Below are 19,413 nucleotides of genomic sequence, written 5' to 3' on the forward strand. Positions count from 1 at the left end.
TAGTGACCTAGTTTTTGAGCTCATGTGACCCAGTTTTGAACTTGACCTAGATATTATCAAGATAAAAATTCTGACCAATTTTCATGAAGATCCATTGAAAAATATGGTCTCTAGAGAGGTCACAAGGTTTTTCTATTATTTGACCTATTGACCTAGTTTTCGAAGGTACGTGACCCTGTTTTGAACTTTACCTAGATATCATCAAGGTGAACATTCTCACAAATTTTCATGAAGATCTCATGAAAAATATGGCCTCTAGAGATGTCTCAAGGTTTTTCTATTTTTATATCTACTGGCCTAGTTTTTGATTGCACGTGATCCAGTTTTGAAATTGACCTAGATATCATTAAGGTGAACATTCAGATCAATTTTCATGAAGATCCATTGAAAAATATGGCCTCTAGAGAGGTCAAAAGATTTTAATAATTTTAGACCTACTGACCTAGTTTTTGCTCGCAGTTGACCCAGTTTCAAACTTGACCTAAATATCATCAAGATGAATATTCAGACCAACTTTCATACAGATCCCATGAAAAGTATGGCCTCTAGAGAGGTCACAAGGTTTTTTTATTATTTGACCTACTGACCTAGTTTTTTAAGGCACGTGACCTAGTTTCAAACTTGACCTAGATATCATCAAGGTGAACACTGACCAATTTTCATGAAGATCCATTCAAGGGTATGGCCTCTAGAGAGGTCACAAGTTTTTTTCTATATTTCAAGACCTACTGACCTAGTTTTTGATCGCAGTTGACCCAGTTTCAAACTTGACCTATACATCATCAAGATTAACATTCAGACCATCTTTCATACAGATCCCATGAAAAATATGGCCTCTAGAGAGGTTACAACGTTTTTTCATTATTTGATCTACTGACCTACTTTTTGAGGGCACGTGACCCACTTTCGAACTTGACCTACATATCATCAAGATGAACATTCTGACCAATTTTTATGGAGATCCATTCATAAGTATGGCCTCTAGAGAGGTCACAAGGTTTTTCTATTTTTAGACCTACTGACCTAGTTTTTAACCGCACATGACCCTGTTTCGAACTTGACCTAGATATCATCAAGATGAACATTCAAACCAACTTTCATACAGATCCCATGAAAAATATGGCCTTTAGAGAGGTCACAAGGTTTTTCTATTATTTGACCTACTGACCTAGTTTTTGATGGCACATGACCCACTTTCGAACTTGACCTAGATATCATCAAGATGAACATTCTGACCAATTTTCATACAGATCCCATGAAAAATATGGCCTCTAGAGAGGTCACAAGGTTTTTCTATTATTTGACCTACTGACCTAGTTTTTGATGGCACGTGACCCACTTTCAAACTTGACCTTAATATCATCAAGGTGAACATTCTGACCAATTTTCATGAAGATCTCATGAAATATATGGCCTCTAGAGAGGTCACAAGGTTTTTCTATTTTTAGATCTACTGACCTAGTTTTTGATGGCACGTGACCCAGTTTCCAACTTGATCTAGATATTATCAAGATGAACGTTCTGACCAATTTTCATGAAGATCTTGTGTAATATATGGCCTCTAGAGAGGTCACAAGGTTTTTCTATTTTTAGACCTATTGACCTAGTTTTTGATGGCACGTGACCCAGTTTCGAACTTGACCTAGATATCATCAAGATGAACATTCTGACCAATTTTCATGAAGATTTTATGAAATATATGGCCTCTAGAGAGGTCACAAGGTTTTTCTATTTTTAGACCTACTGACCTAGTTTTTGATGGCACGTGACCCACTGTCGTACTTGACCTAGATATTATCAAGATGAACATTCTGACCAACTTTCATAAAGATCCCACAAAAAATGTGACCTCTAGAGTGGTCACAAGCAAAAGTTTACGGACGGACTGACGCACGGACGGACGGACGCTGCGTGATCACAAAAGCTCACCTTGTCACTATGTGACAGGTGAGCTAAAAACTTGTGACCTCTCTAGAGGCCATACTTTTCATGGGATCAGTATGAAAGTTGGTCTGAATGTTCATCTTGATGATATCTAGGTCAAGTTTGAAACTGGGTCAACTGCGGTCAAAAACTAGGTCAGTAGGTCTAAAATTAGAAAAATATTTTGACCTCTCTAGAGGCCATATTTTTCAATGGATCTTCATGAAAATTAGTCAGAATTTTTATCTTGATGATATTTAGGTCAAGTTCAAAACTGGGTCACATGAGCTCAAAAACTAGGTCACTATGTCAAATAATAGAAAAAACGACGTCATACTCGAAACTGGGTCATGTGGGAACAGGTGAGCGATTCAGGACCATTATGGTCCTCTTGTTTCAGTTACTCATGAGTACCGTCTGGCAACCACAAGGTAGCTTTCCAGTTACTCAATAAAGCCAGCCTAGCAGTCAAGATCATCTGGCAGCTTTCAATTTACTAACTAAAACCAGTCCGGCAACCTTGGTAACATGACAGCTTCAGGTTGTTCGTTTAAACCAGTTTACCAGCTGGTCGGTATTGCAACCTTGGTCAAATTGCAGTTGTCTAGTTATTCATTAAAACCAGTCCGGAGCCATATCTAGGAAGTGGTTGGGAATATTTAAATAAAACTTCCAGTACATGTTCATCACTATGAGGTTATATGGCCCGTCAAGTTTCAATCAGATTGCCCGAGTAACACCAGAGTTATGGCCCTTGGAAGTTTCTTGTGTTAATTATATAGTGTACTATAAATATGGCAATTTCTGCTTCATAACTTGATATATTTGACCTAGAACTACTAAACTTAAATTGAATTTAGACCACCATAATGTGGTTGAGCACACACAATTTCGTCCGGATCTCTTTACTAACCAGAGTTATTGCCCTTTGTTTAAAAATCCACAAATTTGTACATAAAACAACTAAACGGTAGAATTTCATTAAACTTCTTTCATTCTTTACCATGAACATTTATTATAAATATGTGAAGTTGTGTACCCACACCTGGTCACCCCCTTGCCTTGGTCACACCCTCCCCTCTTCCTTTTAAGTTCAAATGTTCATGTTAAATAGCAACACTTGATGCCAAACTACTTGAAGACAATTATTTTGTTCTAGTTACACTTCAAGCTCACATTTCAAATAACTCTATTTAATTCTAAAAGCTGAGCTTATTACAGTAAACCTAATTCCATTCAAAATAATTTCATTAGTCAGGATCAACATAACATACATTTATTATGTACACTTAAAACATTTATTTTCTGTTAAAATTCGATTTTGACTTAATTAAATGAAATAATTTGCTTCTTAGTAACATCCTTAACTTTTTGCCGGATATATTTTTTTTGCCATTACTCACCACAAATCCTTTCGGCGGGGGATACCAATTCATCTAATTTGCTTGTAACTCATTAAAGCCAGTCATGCAATCAAGATCACATGGCAGCTTTCAATTTACTAATTAAAACCAGTCCGGCAACTTTGGTAACATGACAGCTTCAACTTGTTCAATTAAACCAGTTTAGCAGTTGGTCCGTATTGCAACCGTGGTCAAATTGCAGTTGTCTAGTTATTCTTTAAAACCAGTCTTGCAACTGCAGTACTGTGGCAGCATTCTAGTTACTCATTAAAGCCAGTCTTGCAATCACGATCATATGGCAGCTTTCAATTTACTCATTAAAACCAGTCTGGCAACCTTGGTAACATGACAGCTTCAAGTTGTTCATGTCAACCAGTTTAGCAGCTAGTAAGTGTTGCAACTGTGGTCAAATTGCAATTGTCCAATTATTCTTTAAATCCAGTCTTGCAACTACAATAATGTGGCAGCATTATAGTTATTCATTTACCCAGTTTGGTAATCAAGGTCACATGGCAGCTTTACAGTTATTCATTAAAACCAGTTGGGCAGCTAAGGTCACATGGCAGTTATCTCATCATTCATTACATACATTTCCGAGAGTCTTTGCCAGTCTGTGCATGACTTGGGTAGTGAGGAAAAACTTATGTCACTCCATTGTAGTTGAATGGTTGAGAAGAAAGCTGATTATTGTAGCGAATAACAATGTGTGTACTTGATACCGTCAAAATGAATTAAACACCACCTCTATATACAGACCACAATGAATCGGCTTAAATGTCGAGCAAAGGTCTGTTGTTTCTTTTATAAAAAAAGAGCTGGTTCCATTCTGTCAAAACAGCACAAAGCCTATGATAAAAACAGACTTCTGACACGTTTTGTTACATTTATTTTCTATATACATATAAAATCTATTTACAAAATCATTCACAGCCTTAAATAGTGTACAAGGAGTAGCACATAATAAATAAACATCTGGACGGAATGCTTCATCAAAACAGGCACTCATTAAATTCATCTCATTCATAAAATGGACACAACATTGGCAGTTTAAATAAACAAACATGATAAGTTAGATGTATCAATATCCAAGCATTTTTTACAAAATCACAACCATTTAAAAAAAACACAATGATTTTCAGATTTTCTCCTGGCTGATTATAAAATACAGGTTCTTTCATAGGGGAGTGATCCCACTACGGTAACATGCAGTATATCAAATGAGTGTCTGACTTCGGATTTGTTTGGAAGAATACGCTTTTTCCTTGTTTAGCCTCCACATAGCTTGTCTGAATCGCAATGTCTTGCAAATCCGTACAAATATGGGCAGTCGGATCGATTCCCAATTGAGGCAGTGCCTCATTTCATATCAATTTCAGTTTTGTACTTGGCAAAATATTGTACTTGGCACTATACTGAGGAGAAATCTGGTTTCTTTTGACACTATTGGATTTTTCTTCCAAGTCAAAGGTTCTAAACCAGTCTGAAAAACGGAAACGTTTTGATTGGCTGTTTCCGAGAACAATTTTCAACCTGACCAATGACAATACAGCCCTCTCAAACTGGTCTTCAAACTCTGGTCGATTTCTCCATTTTTGCCAACTCAGATTTCAGACTGAGCAATGAATAAATTTTAAGTCTTTTTACTTGGTTAACACAATGAACGGATGTTGAAAATTCAAATAAACATTAATTTTGCTTCTACATTTTCCATGACCTTTACTATATATACCGTATTTTCCCGAATTAAGGCCCCCCCTCTAATTAACGCCCCCCACCCGTTTTGGAGGGAAAAAAAGTCAACAAGAACAAAAAAAAATCACCTACTTCATTTTTATAAGTCCACATAATAAGTAATTTACAGTAAGTATCCAATGTATAAAGAATTAAACACACTTTTAAACAGTACATGTACCGTAAATCCAAAACGTTTATACTAAGTACGGTACGTATCCAATCTTCAAATAGAAAATTAAACGGTAAATCCATTTTTGATTTGTTTGCACACCACCCGCGCACAAGCTTCCTGTCGACTTTAAACAAATTTGCGGCAAAGTGTTAACCTTTTCTTCGGCAGTTTTAATAACTTTTAATTTAAAAGCCGGCACATAAGCAGCGTGTCAAACCACTGACATTGTGTATTGCTACCCGCATGTGCTAAGGAAAATATTATCGGAGTACACAGCTGTTTGGGTATGATGACGTAATGTGTAATGTCGCGAGCGTGTCACGGAATACATGAGGTACCGTATTTAAATGCATTATTTTAAGACACGCTGCATTAAATTGGATGCCAAATAATTATGTTTTGGGGGGATTAAACAACACAGAAACACTTTACAGTTGGTTTGAACGATGTTTTTAAGTTTTGTAAAAGTTTTTATTTTTTATTTTTTTACCTCAAATGAACGCCCCCTCTTTGGAAAATGTAACGCCCCCGGGGGCGTTTATTCGGGAAAATACGGTATCTTTTCTTTTAGAATATAACCACTGTAAAATATATTGGGATTTTGTTTGTAAATTAGACGTTTTAATTTCAAATAAACTATCAATATTTTTGCATATTGTAGATTATAAAAAAAACTGTTTTCCATATAAAGACACACAAATGAAATCAGTACCGACCAGCCTTTAAAATTGCTTCTGCATTTTCATGAAAATAAATGCTAACTTCAATGTTGCTAAATTCCTAATTTCAGTAAACTGAAGTCTTTTATGCTACAGAATATCACAATTTGCCTAGAGATTCAATGACGTAAAACTATCGCCATAGGAACTGTTTAACATTTATAAATATTGTCACGAGGGCTATAAATATCACTGGTACAACTTGTTGAGCAATGTTTGTAGATCCACTTGTGTAGTATAGGAAGGGATAGAAGAAATCATTGGGAATACGAGCTATAAAGATCGGTGCCTCCCCAGCAAACTTGGTCGCTGGCTGCGACACGTCAACGAAGGACACAGTCTGGCTCACTTCAAATGATTGTGTAAGCGTCTGAGTGGCAGGCTGGCAAAATGATCCTTCACACTGTAAGAACAGTATAAATTTAGCAAACATTATCAAAATGCTGATATAAATATAAGTCTATATAAGACCCAATTCAAGACAATTTTCTTTTTTAAGACTTTTAAAATACAGTTGAAACTCTTTATCTCTAACTTGCTTATTTAACAAGAGCTGTCCGTAAGACAGCAAATCCTCGACTATTCAAATTGTTGTCCCAGAAGCAGGAATATTACCCTAAATGTTAGAATATCTATAGAGTTTCAATCCAGTATCTGCATTTGTTTTGGAGATAGTAACTTGCATGCAAAACTTTAACCACAAGTTTTGGCCAAAATGCGTGTTAAGAGTTATGGGACTGGATGCTATAACCTAGTTTTATAACCCTGAAGACACATGTTAAGTTTCAACTGAATATGGGACTTGATGCTATAACCTAGTTTTATAACCCTGAAGACACATGTTAAGTTTCAACAAAATATTTGCATTTGATCTGGATATATAGTAACTTGCATGCAAAACTTTAACCAGGATTTTCTCAGTCCAAATAGAGGCAATATTTGCCCAAAATACATGTTAGAGTTATGGGACCTGACCCAGTGAGGTTGGTAACTGACCTAGAAAAGAAAAAAATAAGTTACAGAGCTATATGCCTTATAGTAATAGCCATATGTACTTGCATGTGAAACTTTAACCAGGATTGTCTAAGTCCGAAAGGGGGCATTATTTGGCCAAAATGCATGTCAGAGTTATGGCTCTTGATGCTATCACCTAGTTTTATGACCCTGAAGACACGTGAAGTTTCAATTCAATATCTATTTGTTTTAGAGATAGTAACTTGCATGTAAAACTTTAAACAGGATTTTCTAAGTCCAAAAGGGGGCATAATTTGGCCAAAATACATGTCAGAGTTATGGGACTTGACCCAGTGAGGTTGGTAATTGACCTAAAAGAAGAAAAAATAAGTTTCAAAGCTATATATGCCTTTAAATGATAGCCATATGTGCTTGCATGCAAAACTTTAACCAAGGTGTGATGCCGACGCCAGGGTGAGGAGAATAGCTAGACTATTCTTCGAAAAGTCAAGCTAAACATTCTGGCTATCTCGAAGACATTTTCAAGTCCCGTCCCAAAAATGCATGCACAAGATATTAAGTCGGATTTCGGCTATCTGAAAGTAAAATGCAAGATACCGAGTTTCAACTGTACAGTCGACATCGTACTTGCGACCACCTCTATTAAGCGATTTTTTTATTAAACGACCAGTCAAAATCCCTCCCAAACGTTTTCAGTACATAAATTCATTCCATTAAACGGCTTCTTTATTAAACGACTAGCGACCACATTAATGTAGCAACGGTACCAAATTCCTGCCAGGCATTACTTCACCTGTGTAATTAGCGAGTACGTTTTGATGCTGATGATGACTGATGATGATGATGATGGTGATGATTTGGTTATATAGAACAGATAAATACACAATGTACATGTATACATTTTGAAATATATATACATAATTATATGTATGTTCATAATAAATACAGTTACATTAACAGTTAAAATAACTTTTCTCTTCACCTGACTGAAATTCATTGAAATTCATTAAGAGACCACTTTTTAGCCGTCCCTTGAGTGGTCTCTTAATACAATGTCGGCTGTACTTCTTTTCATAGAATGTAGGACACTTAAAATATTTTTTTTTACAAAGATCATGTAATGCATTGTAACAGAGGATTTTGGATCAATCACTGCTTGGCCTCTACACAAGGCATAAGAAAAGCTATCTCCCTTGGAGTAGACCCAAATGACTTTGGTTAACTTTAGTCACAATCTGGCTTTAACCCTTACCATGAGAGACACAACTGATTTTGCCTTTGCAACCAGTGTAGATCATGATCAGCCTGCACATCCATGCAGTCTGATCATGATCTGCACTGTTCGCTATTCAGTCAATATATTTTTGGTAAGCAACCCTTTTAACAGTTGATGGCACTGTCCAAAATAGAAAGATGGACAAGTCCATTACAGAAATTTAGCATGGTAATATGTAAACAACAAGAGGGTCATGATGACCCTGGATCGCTCATCTGAGAAATTTGAGCTACATTGACAAGTGTTAGAGATCAGGTAAGAAATTCAAATGTAAGTAAGCATTGTGTGAACATGTTTCAAATGTTAAACTGATGCTAAAATATTAAGAAAGTAGATCAGTAGTTCACATTCATGGTCACTGATAGTCAGTTTTAAGAGCCCTGTGCGAAACTGTATGTCATCAAAATTTCAAGGCTGTATCTTAAAAAAAAAGACAGTAGGTCAAGGTCACAGTCAAGTGACCCTAATTACTTGGGGTCATCAGGTAATTATAATTAAACAGTCTAGGAAATATGATCAGATAATTTTTTAAGTATTTTCCTATATAACTCGTAAAGAACTACGTGATCACGCGGCGGGGCTTTAAATGGACCCTGGGTCATGATTTGAACAATTTTAGTAAAGGACCACTACACAATGCCACATGTAAAATATCTAAGCTGTGTGCCTCAGTTTAAGAGAAGACCATTCTTTTATGTTTTTCCTATAGTACTCTATGTAAATTCAAAGGACCACAGGCGGGGCCAATATTGGCCCTGGAATCATAACTTAATCTTGGTAAAAGTCCACTAGACAATGCCACATACCAAATATCTAAGCTCTAGATCTTCAGGTTTCAGAGAAGATTTTTGAAATTTACAATATAACCATATAGGAAAAATAAGCCCCGTCCCCTTGCAGCCATGTTTTTTACCAAAACAGAACGGCTTAAGCAATTATGGTAGAGGGTCACCTATAGATCATTTCTACAAAATATTTTTGAAATTCGGCTCACAGTTTCTGACAAGAAGATTGTTAAAGATTTTCCTTTTGGTTGCCATGGCAACCAAAGTTCTGCATGCATTTCAATTCTTTGGGCAATATTGAAAGGGGGCCACCCAAGGATCATTCCTGTGAAGTTTGGTGTAAATCTGCCCAGAAGATTTTTTTTTTAGAAATTGTTGACACACGACGGACATCGAGCGGTCACAAAAGCTCACCTTGAACCTTTGGCTCAGGTGAGCTAGAAACATTATTTATAAAAGAGTTTTCAATACTTACCCTGAATTTAACACTTTGTTCACTGTCATAAAGAAGAGCAACACCAATGATCTTGGCCTGGGGGTTTGCAAGTGCCCCGACATTGGCATACAGAACTTGTATATGTAAACCCATTCTTAGCCTGCATGTGTTGGTGCCTACAAACTGTAAAACATTCAAAATCTCATATAAAATATTTCATATCGTTTTTATAAATAAATACAGTTGAAACTCGATATCTTGAATGCCGAGGGATCGAGCGTTTTACTTCGAGATAACCAAAATTTGACTTAAAATGAGGTTTTGTGCATGTGTTTTTGGAACTGGACTTGAAAATGCCTTCGAGATGGCCTTAATTCTGAGATAAGCCAGTTCTAGATGGCCTTAATTCTGAGATAAGCCAGTTTGAGATGGCCTTAATTCTGGGATAAGCCAGTTCTAGATGGTCTGAATTCTGAGATAAGCCAGTTCTAGATGGCCTGAATTCTGAGATAAGCCAGTTCGAGATGGCCTTAATTCTGAGATAAGCCAGTTCTAGATGGCCTGAATTCTGAGATAAGCCAGTTCGAGATGGCCTTAATTCTGAGATAAGCCAGTTCGAGATGGCCTGAATTCTGAGATAAGCCAGTTCGAGATGGCCTTTATTCTGAGATAAGCCAGTTCTAGATGGCCTGAATTCTGAGATAAGCCATTTCAAGGGTTCAACACAATAAGGGTGTATCTACATATGATTATTATATGTAGATACGCCCTTATTGCGTTGAACCCTCAATTTCTAGAGGCCTGAATTCCGAGATAAGCCAGTTCTAGATGGACTGAATTCTGAGATAAGCCAGTTCGAGATGGTCTTAATTCTGAGATAAACCAGTTCTAGATGGCCTGAATTCTGAGATAAGCCAGTTCTAGATGGCCTGAATTCTGAGATCCTGAATGTAGGTGGAATTAAACTTCTGAATAGTGAATATGACCCGAGTATGTTGCAAACTGAAATAGAACAGTTGATTATATTAGAAACTTATTGTTTTAAACTCAAGACTACCTTTTTGTAATTTTCATTTATTATGGAATAAACTAAAATTCTTTCCAAAATATACATTGATAAAGATTTTAGAAGTAAATACCTACAAAAACATAAAGGCATTTCCTCTAGTGAATTAAAATGGAAAAAATATGACAAGAGCTGTCTGTTGACAGAGTGCTCAACTATTCAAAGGATTAATGTAAGTATGGCGTCAAAATATTACCAATGATTTTCAGACAAAAGAACGAAAATAGATAAGACAAACAATGTACCTGTATTTGTGGAACTGGTACACGAAACTTAACTAATTTCTATGTCAAAAAGGGCCATAACTGAGCCAAAACCATTGTCCTAGTTAAGTAGGCTTGTCAAAAATATGGAGATATGATGGTAAACAAGTGGTCAAAGTTTCAAAGCAATATGCAAACCAGTTTAGACAAAATATGGACTGGTATGAAATAGCTTAACTGATTTCCAAGTCCAAAAGGGCCGAAATTCAGCCAAATATCTTTGACATAGTTACATACCCTTGACTACAGATGAAGATCATAATGAAGAACAAGTGTTCAAAGTTTCAAAGCAACATGTCTAATAGTTTTGACAAAATGTGAACTTGTACGAAAACTGAACCAATTTCCAAGTCCATACCCTTGACTACAGATGGAGATAATAATGATGAATAAGTGTTCACAGTTTCAAAGCAACATGTCAAATAGTTTTGACAAAATGTGAACTTGTACGAAAACTGAACCAATTTCCAAGTCCAAAAAGGGCCATAATTCAGCCAAATTACTTGACAGAGTTATGTACTCTTGCCTACAGATAGAGACTGTTCTAATAAGTTATAACAGTTTCAAAGCCATATGTCAAGTAGTTTACACAAAATTTGAAATGGTAAGTAAAACTTAACCAAGATTTGTAAGTTAAAAGGGGCCATAATTCTGACAAAATCCTTGATGGAGTTATGTACTCTTGCCTAAAACAAGACCTGGTGATGGTACACATGTGTTGAAAGATTCAAAGCTATATGTCAAATTTTTGTCAAAATGTGGACTGATAGGAAAACTTAACCAAGGTGTGACGCCAATGCCCACACCAATGCCAGGTGAGCAGGATAGCTTTCCTGATTCTTCAAATTGTCGAGCTAAAAATCTAAAAGAACTATTTAACTTTCTTCCAATACAAAACGTGTTTATGGCCCTGCAGGTAAGTCAATACTATGTTCTAGAAATAAATTATGTTTTGAAATATAGTTTTACAAGACTGTTTGCCACTGGATTAGTTTGTATTCAATCGAAAAGAAGTAGAATATCTTACATAAAATCATAGGGGGCAAAAAGTAATAGCCAAATATGGTTTATATTGCAATTGCTATGTAGAGTCCAGTCTAACACTTTAACCCAATAATTTAATTGCAAAAAAAAACAAACTAACTTCAAACATCATAGTTTCAAATTATCTAACAAAAAAATTTTTGCAGCCATAAAAACATAATGTATTTCCTCTCTGGAAAGTACCAAACTTTCATGTATCGCCATTTTTTAAAGTGACCAAAATTTAGTAGTACATACCTCAGCATCTGTAGGTAAAGGTCTATCGCTTGCTATGACCTTGACCCAGTCACCGACCTTTAACCTTCCAGTGTTGCCAAATGTAGCAACGTAACGATTGTTCTCCACCCAAGCTGTCTCGTCCTGGTTTAAGCTTGGAACATTCGGACCTTCTAAAGTTTCCACAATGGTTCTCTGTATATTTCGGCAAGTAGCAGTGTCTATTGTATTAAGATTCAATCTATCAAAAGAAATATTATCATTTAAAATGCAACATAGTTCAAAACCAGTACTCTATAAGATAAAGTAATAGAAAAAAATTCTGTTCTTTAATTTTTACAATAACCTTTTGTTTATTTTATAAGATAATGTCTATTAAATGATACAAAGTATATTTGAAAGTTTGCCCCTATTAAAACATTTACAATAGCCTTTTGTTTATTTTATAATTTCTATGAAATGGTACAAAGTATATTTGAAAGTTTGCCCCTATTAAAACATTTACAATAGCCTTTTGTTTACTTTATTTCTATGAAATGGTACAAAGTATATTTGAAAGTTTGCCACACAGATGAAGCCAAGGAGCACTATCAGACACTGATGTTCAGCTAACAATTATTTTTTTTGGTTGGGTTTAATTCGCACCGACACCTTTAAGGTCAAATGGCAACTTTCCAGCTTTCATGGTGGAAGAAGATCTCAGATGCCCCTTCATACATTATTTCGTCACTGGCAGGCACCTGGGTAGAACCACCGACCTTCCATAAGCCGGCTGGATGGCTTCCTCACTTGAAGCTAACACACATCATCAGACACTGATGAAACTAACAAGCACCTTCAGACACTGATGAAACTAACAAGCGCCTTCAGACACTGATGAAACTAACAAGCACCTTCAGACACTGATGAAGAGACCCTGGTGAAGTTAATATGCACCATTAGACACTGATGAAGCTAACATGCATTATCAGATACTAATGAAGCTTTCATACAATAGGGTTCTTATAACAGTACTGGGGATTCTGCTTGAGTGGACTTTTCTAGACCTGGATCAAAATCAATGTGGGCCCAATGTATGACTGCAGATCCATGCTAATATGACTCTTTACCTATTCCTAGTGAAATAGTAGCTACATTGTACAAATGACAGTAATTTAAGCAAATTAATACCAAAAACTTGTTGAAATGGTAAATTTTTGACGCATGGATTGTCAAAAGACCATCATTTCTGACATCATGCCTAAATCAACTAGTCCCATCATTGGTTATTTTTCCATATTTGATGGGAACTGAATACAAGGTTTTCATGTTTATTTTATTTCAGACATAAGGTTCATAGGAATATAATAAATTTAATGAACAGCATACAGTGTTTGTCTGTTGAATAAGTGGATTTGTTTTACATGTTTCCTGTATGACTTACAATCCTATTTAAAAGCACATACTTTCTTCATCATGGGCTTAAAATTGCCTCTTAGAATAATCACAAAATATCATTAAATATGCAAAAGCTCTGTTGCAGATGCACAAAGTATCAAGAGATGGTACGTACGTAATAAGGCATCCAGTGCGCATATTCTCTCCAAACTTTACAGGAGTTCTCGAGTTGGTAGGAGCACAAAACCCCGTTGCTGAAGATCGGACCACTGTCAAACCTAGGCTAGGCTCAGTGGCAATAATAATCTCCTGGGTATGAATAGTTAAGGAAAATTATCACACTATTACAAATTACGTGACTGACCTTTTATAAATTACCAGTCCATATTTTGTGCTACTGACTGGTCTATAGATCAATACTAAATTTTGCTGGAAAAAACATTTGTTAAAGTTAACATGTAATAAAACACTTATTGAATGACTTCCCAGTCGACAGTCAAAAATAATAGCCCTCAGTCCTTCGGAATACTGACTGAAAAGCCATTCAATAAGTATATACTATTTAAGGATCTATCTTATAAAACATATTAGATCGAACTGCTTTCAAAAGCCAATGTATGTGCCCTTAAAAGAAATTGGGGGGAAAAAAAGGACAAAGAGGCAGCAGGTCTGTATCATAACACTTTGATCTCTTATGATGCTTAACCTTTAGCCTGCTGGCGGCAAGTGATCCTGCCTTTGCAACCAGTGCAGACCAAGATCAGCCTGATTGTGGTCTGCACTGTTCGCTATTCAGTCGGTAAATTTTCAGTGAACACCCCTTCAAATAATAAATGGTATTGCCTAAATTGAATGGGCAAGTCCATTTAAGAAATTTAGCAGGCTAAGGGTTAATGAGATAGCACCACAGCAAAAAATTACTAAATTCAATAAGAGCTATAACTTTGGAAAATAGCAGAACATGAGTTATGGGACCTGTGTATTTAATTACATAACATCACAGTGAAAATGAAAGTGAAATTTAAAACTATTCCCACAAAATGTTTTCTAAGATACAAGTTTAACATATAAATTTTCTAAGTCAAGATGGGGCATAATTTTGTAAAGAAAAGTGTGTGTGTGTTCGGGTTTAACGTCTTTTTGAACAATTGTTCAGTCATAAAAACGACAGTTGTAAAGAAAAAAGGAAGGTAGAGTTATGGTACCTCAAGTCAGATCATCACAGTGATTAAGTATGTTCAGTTTTAATCCATTCCCATAGGTGGTTTCTGAGAAACCAGCTTACATATAAAAGCTTAACCAAAAATTGCTCTTTCAAAAACGGGCATAATTTTGTAAAACTAACCAGCAGATGAGGTAACCTTAGTGAACTAGTGTGTGAAGTTTTAATCAATTCCCACTAGTGATTTCTAAGATTCTGATTATTACAAAATGTATCAATTAAACAGTTACCCCATGTATTCATGTATTCTTGAAACAAAAAGTTTTTTACTTCACTTAACACAAGCTTACATACAAAACTTTTCCAGATCAGGATGCCGATATCAACAAAAGGGAGAATGCAAAAGTCTACATTTCTAAGAACAGTCTAGCTAAAAACTTGCGACAAATAATGTAAGATAGATCTTGTGTAATCTACCTGAAAATGGAAAAAAAATGAAAATGTGAACCTCTGATATCTCTCCTGACCAACTTAACTTACATATTCAAATTCCATTTATTTAGTTAGCTAAACAACAACTTTAAGTAGGCCTAATAGAGCAGAATTGCATTTTATTTGTCTTCAGGGTATGATTCAATAGTATTGCGGCAGATATATTATCATTATTATACTAAAAGTTTACGGACAATGGACAACGGACGCCGGACGGTGACTGATCAGAATAGCTCACCCCGAGCCTTTGGCTCTGGTAAGCTAAAAAGTATATGAACACTACATACTAAATAAGGGATATCTCATAATCATATGTGAAAACAACCTATGGTTTTTTCCCTAAATCTCAAAAGGGAAAATGGAAACTAACTATTTGTAAAGTAAAATCACCATATTTTGACTTCCGATATGACAACAAATACCATCATTCTCATTTTGAAGAAATGAAAACCCATTGTAAGGGAAAACCCATAATGAGTATGGGAAAACCCAATGGGTGTGCAAGAAAACCCAGAGAGTGCTGCAAAAACCCATATGGAGTAAGGGAAAACCAATAGGGAGTGGAGGAAAACCTATAGATTTATTTCCTAAACTGGAAAACATATAGATTTATTTCCTATACAGGGAAACATATAGATTTATTTCCTAAACAGGAAAACATATAGATTTATTTCCTAAACCAGGAAAACATATAGATTTTTTTCCTAAACCAAGAAGTTTCTCCTAACTACAAATGGTTAAACAGGAAAGAAAGGATATGTTTCGACGTTTGTTGGTGATGTTGTAACATTGAGTGTGCCATACAACAATGGTTTTCCAATCAGATATCCAGGGTTTCCACTTCTAGCAAATGTTTCATTACTGTCTGTCAACTAAACAACAAAATACATTCAAAATAAAACACTTAATACAGTGAAATCATTAGTATTAATTGGGGGAGGTGGGGACTAAGTTTTGTGGATTTTGCAGCTGAGTAAGTCCACAAAGTTAAATCCCAAATAAAGATCCCATCTATATTGTATTCTAATACGCTTGTTTATGTTAAAACACATTTACACTTAAATGGCATCACACCGACAGGCAAATATATGTTCATGTTTTTGTTGCAACCAAGAAAGAGCTCTAATATATTTTATCTTCTGTTTTAGATTTAAAAGGGTATATTTGAATCAAAATAATGTTTAGAAAACTTCAGTAACACATTTAAAATACACAGTTAAAATCAGTTACACATCGCTAGAATAATTCACTCAGGCTACACCGTCATGAGATTATTCCGCAAACATATAACCTCTTTTTCAATTAATAACATTAATTTGAAATCCTCTAATTCATATCCCCAAGAAATAGCCATTTTGTCAAATCGGTTTTGTGATTACCTTTGCAGATATATTTAAAACAATTCACCTAATTCCGATTTGTACAGAGTATTGACAAAATAAAAGCATGTTTTATGAAACTGTTATTAAAGTAATCATGGACTTACAGAATTATAGGAGACACTGAACCTTTGTGCGTAAGTATTGTCTGCCGCTGTGATATTTCTAAAGACAAACTGAACTCCCATTTCAGCAATCCCATTTGTTCCGTCAGTTGTTATGAAGTAGCGTACCTGAAAAACACATAACATTTTACATTGTAATATGACTAGGCAATACTTAAATTGTCACAACGATATTATATTGACGTCACATCAACGTGATATTTTGCATCGAGAAAGAGCGCTTTAAAATTTGATCAAAGTTTTTACTTAAAAAAAATGTTTAAAATGAAATGCAACACAGCACAACTGTCTTGATTAATTTGCACACAACTAGAGCTGGTTATTTTCTGTGCAGGATAATTTGAATTCATTTGCACTCTTACTGAAATATTCCGCAAGACGTATTACCATTTCCGGTCCAGGAGTGTATAAACAAAGGAGCATGGCGATCTGGCGCCATACATGCGCTAAGAAACAGTTCTATCATATCTGATCTTAATTTAAAATCAAACACGTGTTAGAATCGAAATAATTACAGCAAAACTGTGTTTGAGCACTATTTATACACTCCAGAGCGTATACGTCATAAAAAATAATTTCACTTGGGCTCTACCCTTGTGAAATTATTGCGTTCAACGTGTAACCGCTTGCTGTGTATAAATAGTGGTTTGAAACATGGTTTTGCTATAAATTTATTTTTAATCTATAAAAATAAAAAATTCAGGAAGTTAGCCTAGAGCATACTTTCAATAGTAGGGCCTGTCTTTTAAGATAAATCTCATAGTAAATAATAATGAATCAGAAATATAATTTACTTGTTTAAACATTTAGCTTGCCGGCAGCAAGTCACTTTGCCTTTGCAACCAGTGCAGACTAAGATCAGCCTACACATGCGTGCAGGCTGAACATGGTCTGCACTGTTCTCTATTCAGTCAGCAAATTTTCAGTGAACACCCCTTTGAATAATAAGTAGTGCTGACCAAATTGAATGATGAACCAGTCCATTTTAGAAATTTAGCAGGCTAAAGTAGTAGACCTTTAATGGCACTAGGCAATTTTTGTATGATTATGTACTTCTATTTTGCAATTGGACATTTATGAACATAAAAATTAATGAAGCTAACACTTACATAGCTTGCCATGAAAAATGGAGAATGCCGATATGGCAAGCAGAGAAAACATGTATGTTATTTTACCAGTTGTAATAACAGTCTGCAAAATTAACTGCTACCGCGCTAAATTTCTATAATGGACTTGTCTATCTTCCAATTTGGACAGTACCACTAACTGTTAAAAGGGGTGCTTACCTAAATAATACTGGTTGAACAGTGAACAGTGCAGATCATGATCAGACTGCACAGATGTGCAGGCTGATCATGATCTACAGTGGTCGCAAAGGCGAATTTAATCATGTCCAGCATGATAAAGGTTAAAGTCGCACTAAAAATGGTAAATGGTTTCTGGTCTACTTGCAGCAGTGAACTTCATAGTTCTGCCTCAATGGAATATCACCATGTAGACATGTGGCATAACACAACACCCAGTCACATTATACTGATGTCGGATTGACCAGTCCTAAAACTTATGCAGCCAGGGAGCAAACCCATGACCTCTTGCACACAAACTGGGAGCTCTACCAGTAGGCTACTGAGGTAGTGGCCCAACACACTAAACAGTGCATCATTGCTTCCCTGTAAATCCCAGGTCAATGCCAAATTTTCATCTTTAATGATAGAGGAAAACCGTAGGAGCTCCTCTATGAAAATACTGAAGACATAGACTGGTACTTGGGTGGGAGGGGTTGAACTACTAACCTTTTACAAGAAGAATGGCAAACAATTTTTTGCAACACTTAAAGTGAAAAAAATATGTTAAAAAACTATACAAACCTCCTGAACAACATTTGAACAAGTCCCAGCATTAAAAGTTGCATCTGGTACATTAGCGAATGTGCAATCATCAAGTGAGCCGTTTGTTTGAACACACAAATGGGGCAAAGCCGTGGTGTTTATTTCTAGCGTATATGGGTTGTTGTACAATGTCTGTATGAGACTTGGATCAACAGTTGCTACAAAATTTAATAAGACTGGTTAAAGATGTACTATGCTCACCTTTTACTAAAATGTTATCTTAAATCTAGAAAATCAATATGGAATATATTCAATTTAGTTAAATCTATAAACTAAATGTGTGTGCACAGCAGCAATCACAAATAAATGTATATATTGTTCTTTAATGGCATTACCTATTTATACTGTGTTTATTTATACATTTATTAATGAATAAAATTTCAAACCTAACACAAAGTACTGTGTATACACACAAATATGTTTATTCTTTGTTCACATAAATTCTGTTTTTGAAATTGTTCATATTTTCAAATATGTGATTTGGACCATTACATGTCTTAGAATGTATATACAACTATTATCAATATATTGTATGATACATTGCTAAAAATTACAGGTCTAACATTCAATTAAGTTGATTAAACAACCCATTAAAACATATTTAATGCACCATTTAATATGCTGCACTAAAATCACATCTTATATTTGTGTTTAAATTGTAAATCCTTTTCTTAATGGATTTGTTCATTCCTTGGCAATATACAATGAACAAAACTGCCTTTCATCATATATAATACAATTAATTAAAAAGAATAATTTAGAACACCCTGTTAACTTTAACAAGAGGGTCATGATGACCCTGGATTGCTCACCTGAGTAATATGAGCTACATGTTTCAAATGTCAAACTGATGCTAAAATATTAAGAAAGTCAGTAGGTCACATTCATGGTCAATGAAATTCAGTTTTACGATCAGTGTGCAAACTGTGTATGTCATCAAAATTTCAAGGCTGTATCTTAAAAAAACAAGAAAGTAG

At 35.3% G+C, this 19,413-nt stretch overlaps 1 protein-coding gene across 3 annotated transcripts in view; it reads right to left on the minus strand.

Moving 5' to 3' along the window:
* Positions 1 to 5,794: 5,794 nt before the first annotated feature.
* Positions 5,795 to 19,413, minus strand: part of LOC123536518 (tectonic-3-like) — a 28,211-nt gene continuing 14,592 nt past the window's right edge. For all 3 annotated transcript variants that reach the window (XM_045319736.2, XM_045319735.2, XM_045319734.2), the window contains 7 exons: positions 18,416 to 18,594; positions 16,530 to 16,655; positions 15,803 to 15,915; positions 13,565 to 13,702; positions 12,034 to 12,253; positions 9,463 to 9,606; positions 5,795 to 6,354 (listed from right to left, as the gene is read on the minus strand). In XM_045319736.2, coding sequence (XP_045175671.2) covers positions 6,085 to 6,354; positions 9,463 to 9,606; positions 12,034 to 12,253; positions 13,565 to 13,702; positions 15,803 to 15,915; positions 16,530 to 16,655; positions 18,416 to 18,594 — 1,190 coding nt within the window. In that variant the 3' untranslated portion in view covers positions 5,795 to 6,084. The remainder of the gene's footprint in view (positions 6,355 to 9,462; positions 9,607 to 12,033; positions 12,254 to 13,564; positions 13,703 to 15,802; positions 15,916 to 16,529; positions 16,656 to 18,415; positions 18,595 to 19,413) is intronic.

This window comes from Mercenaria mercenaria, chromosome 17 (assembly GCF_021730395.1).
Source record: "Mercenaria mercenaria strain notata chromosome 17, MADL_Memer_1, whole genome shotgun sequence".
NCBI lineage: Eukaryota > Metazoa > Mollusca > Bivalvia > Venerida > Veneridae > Mercenaria > Mercenaria mercenaria.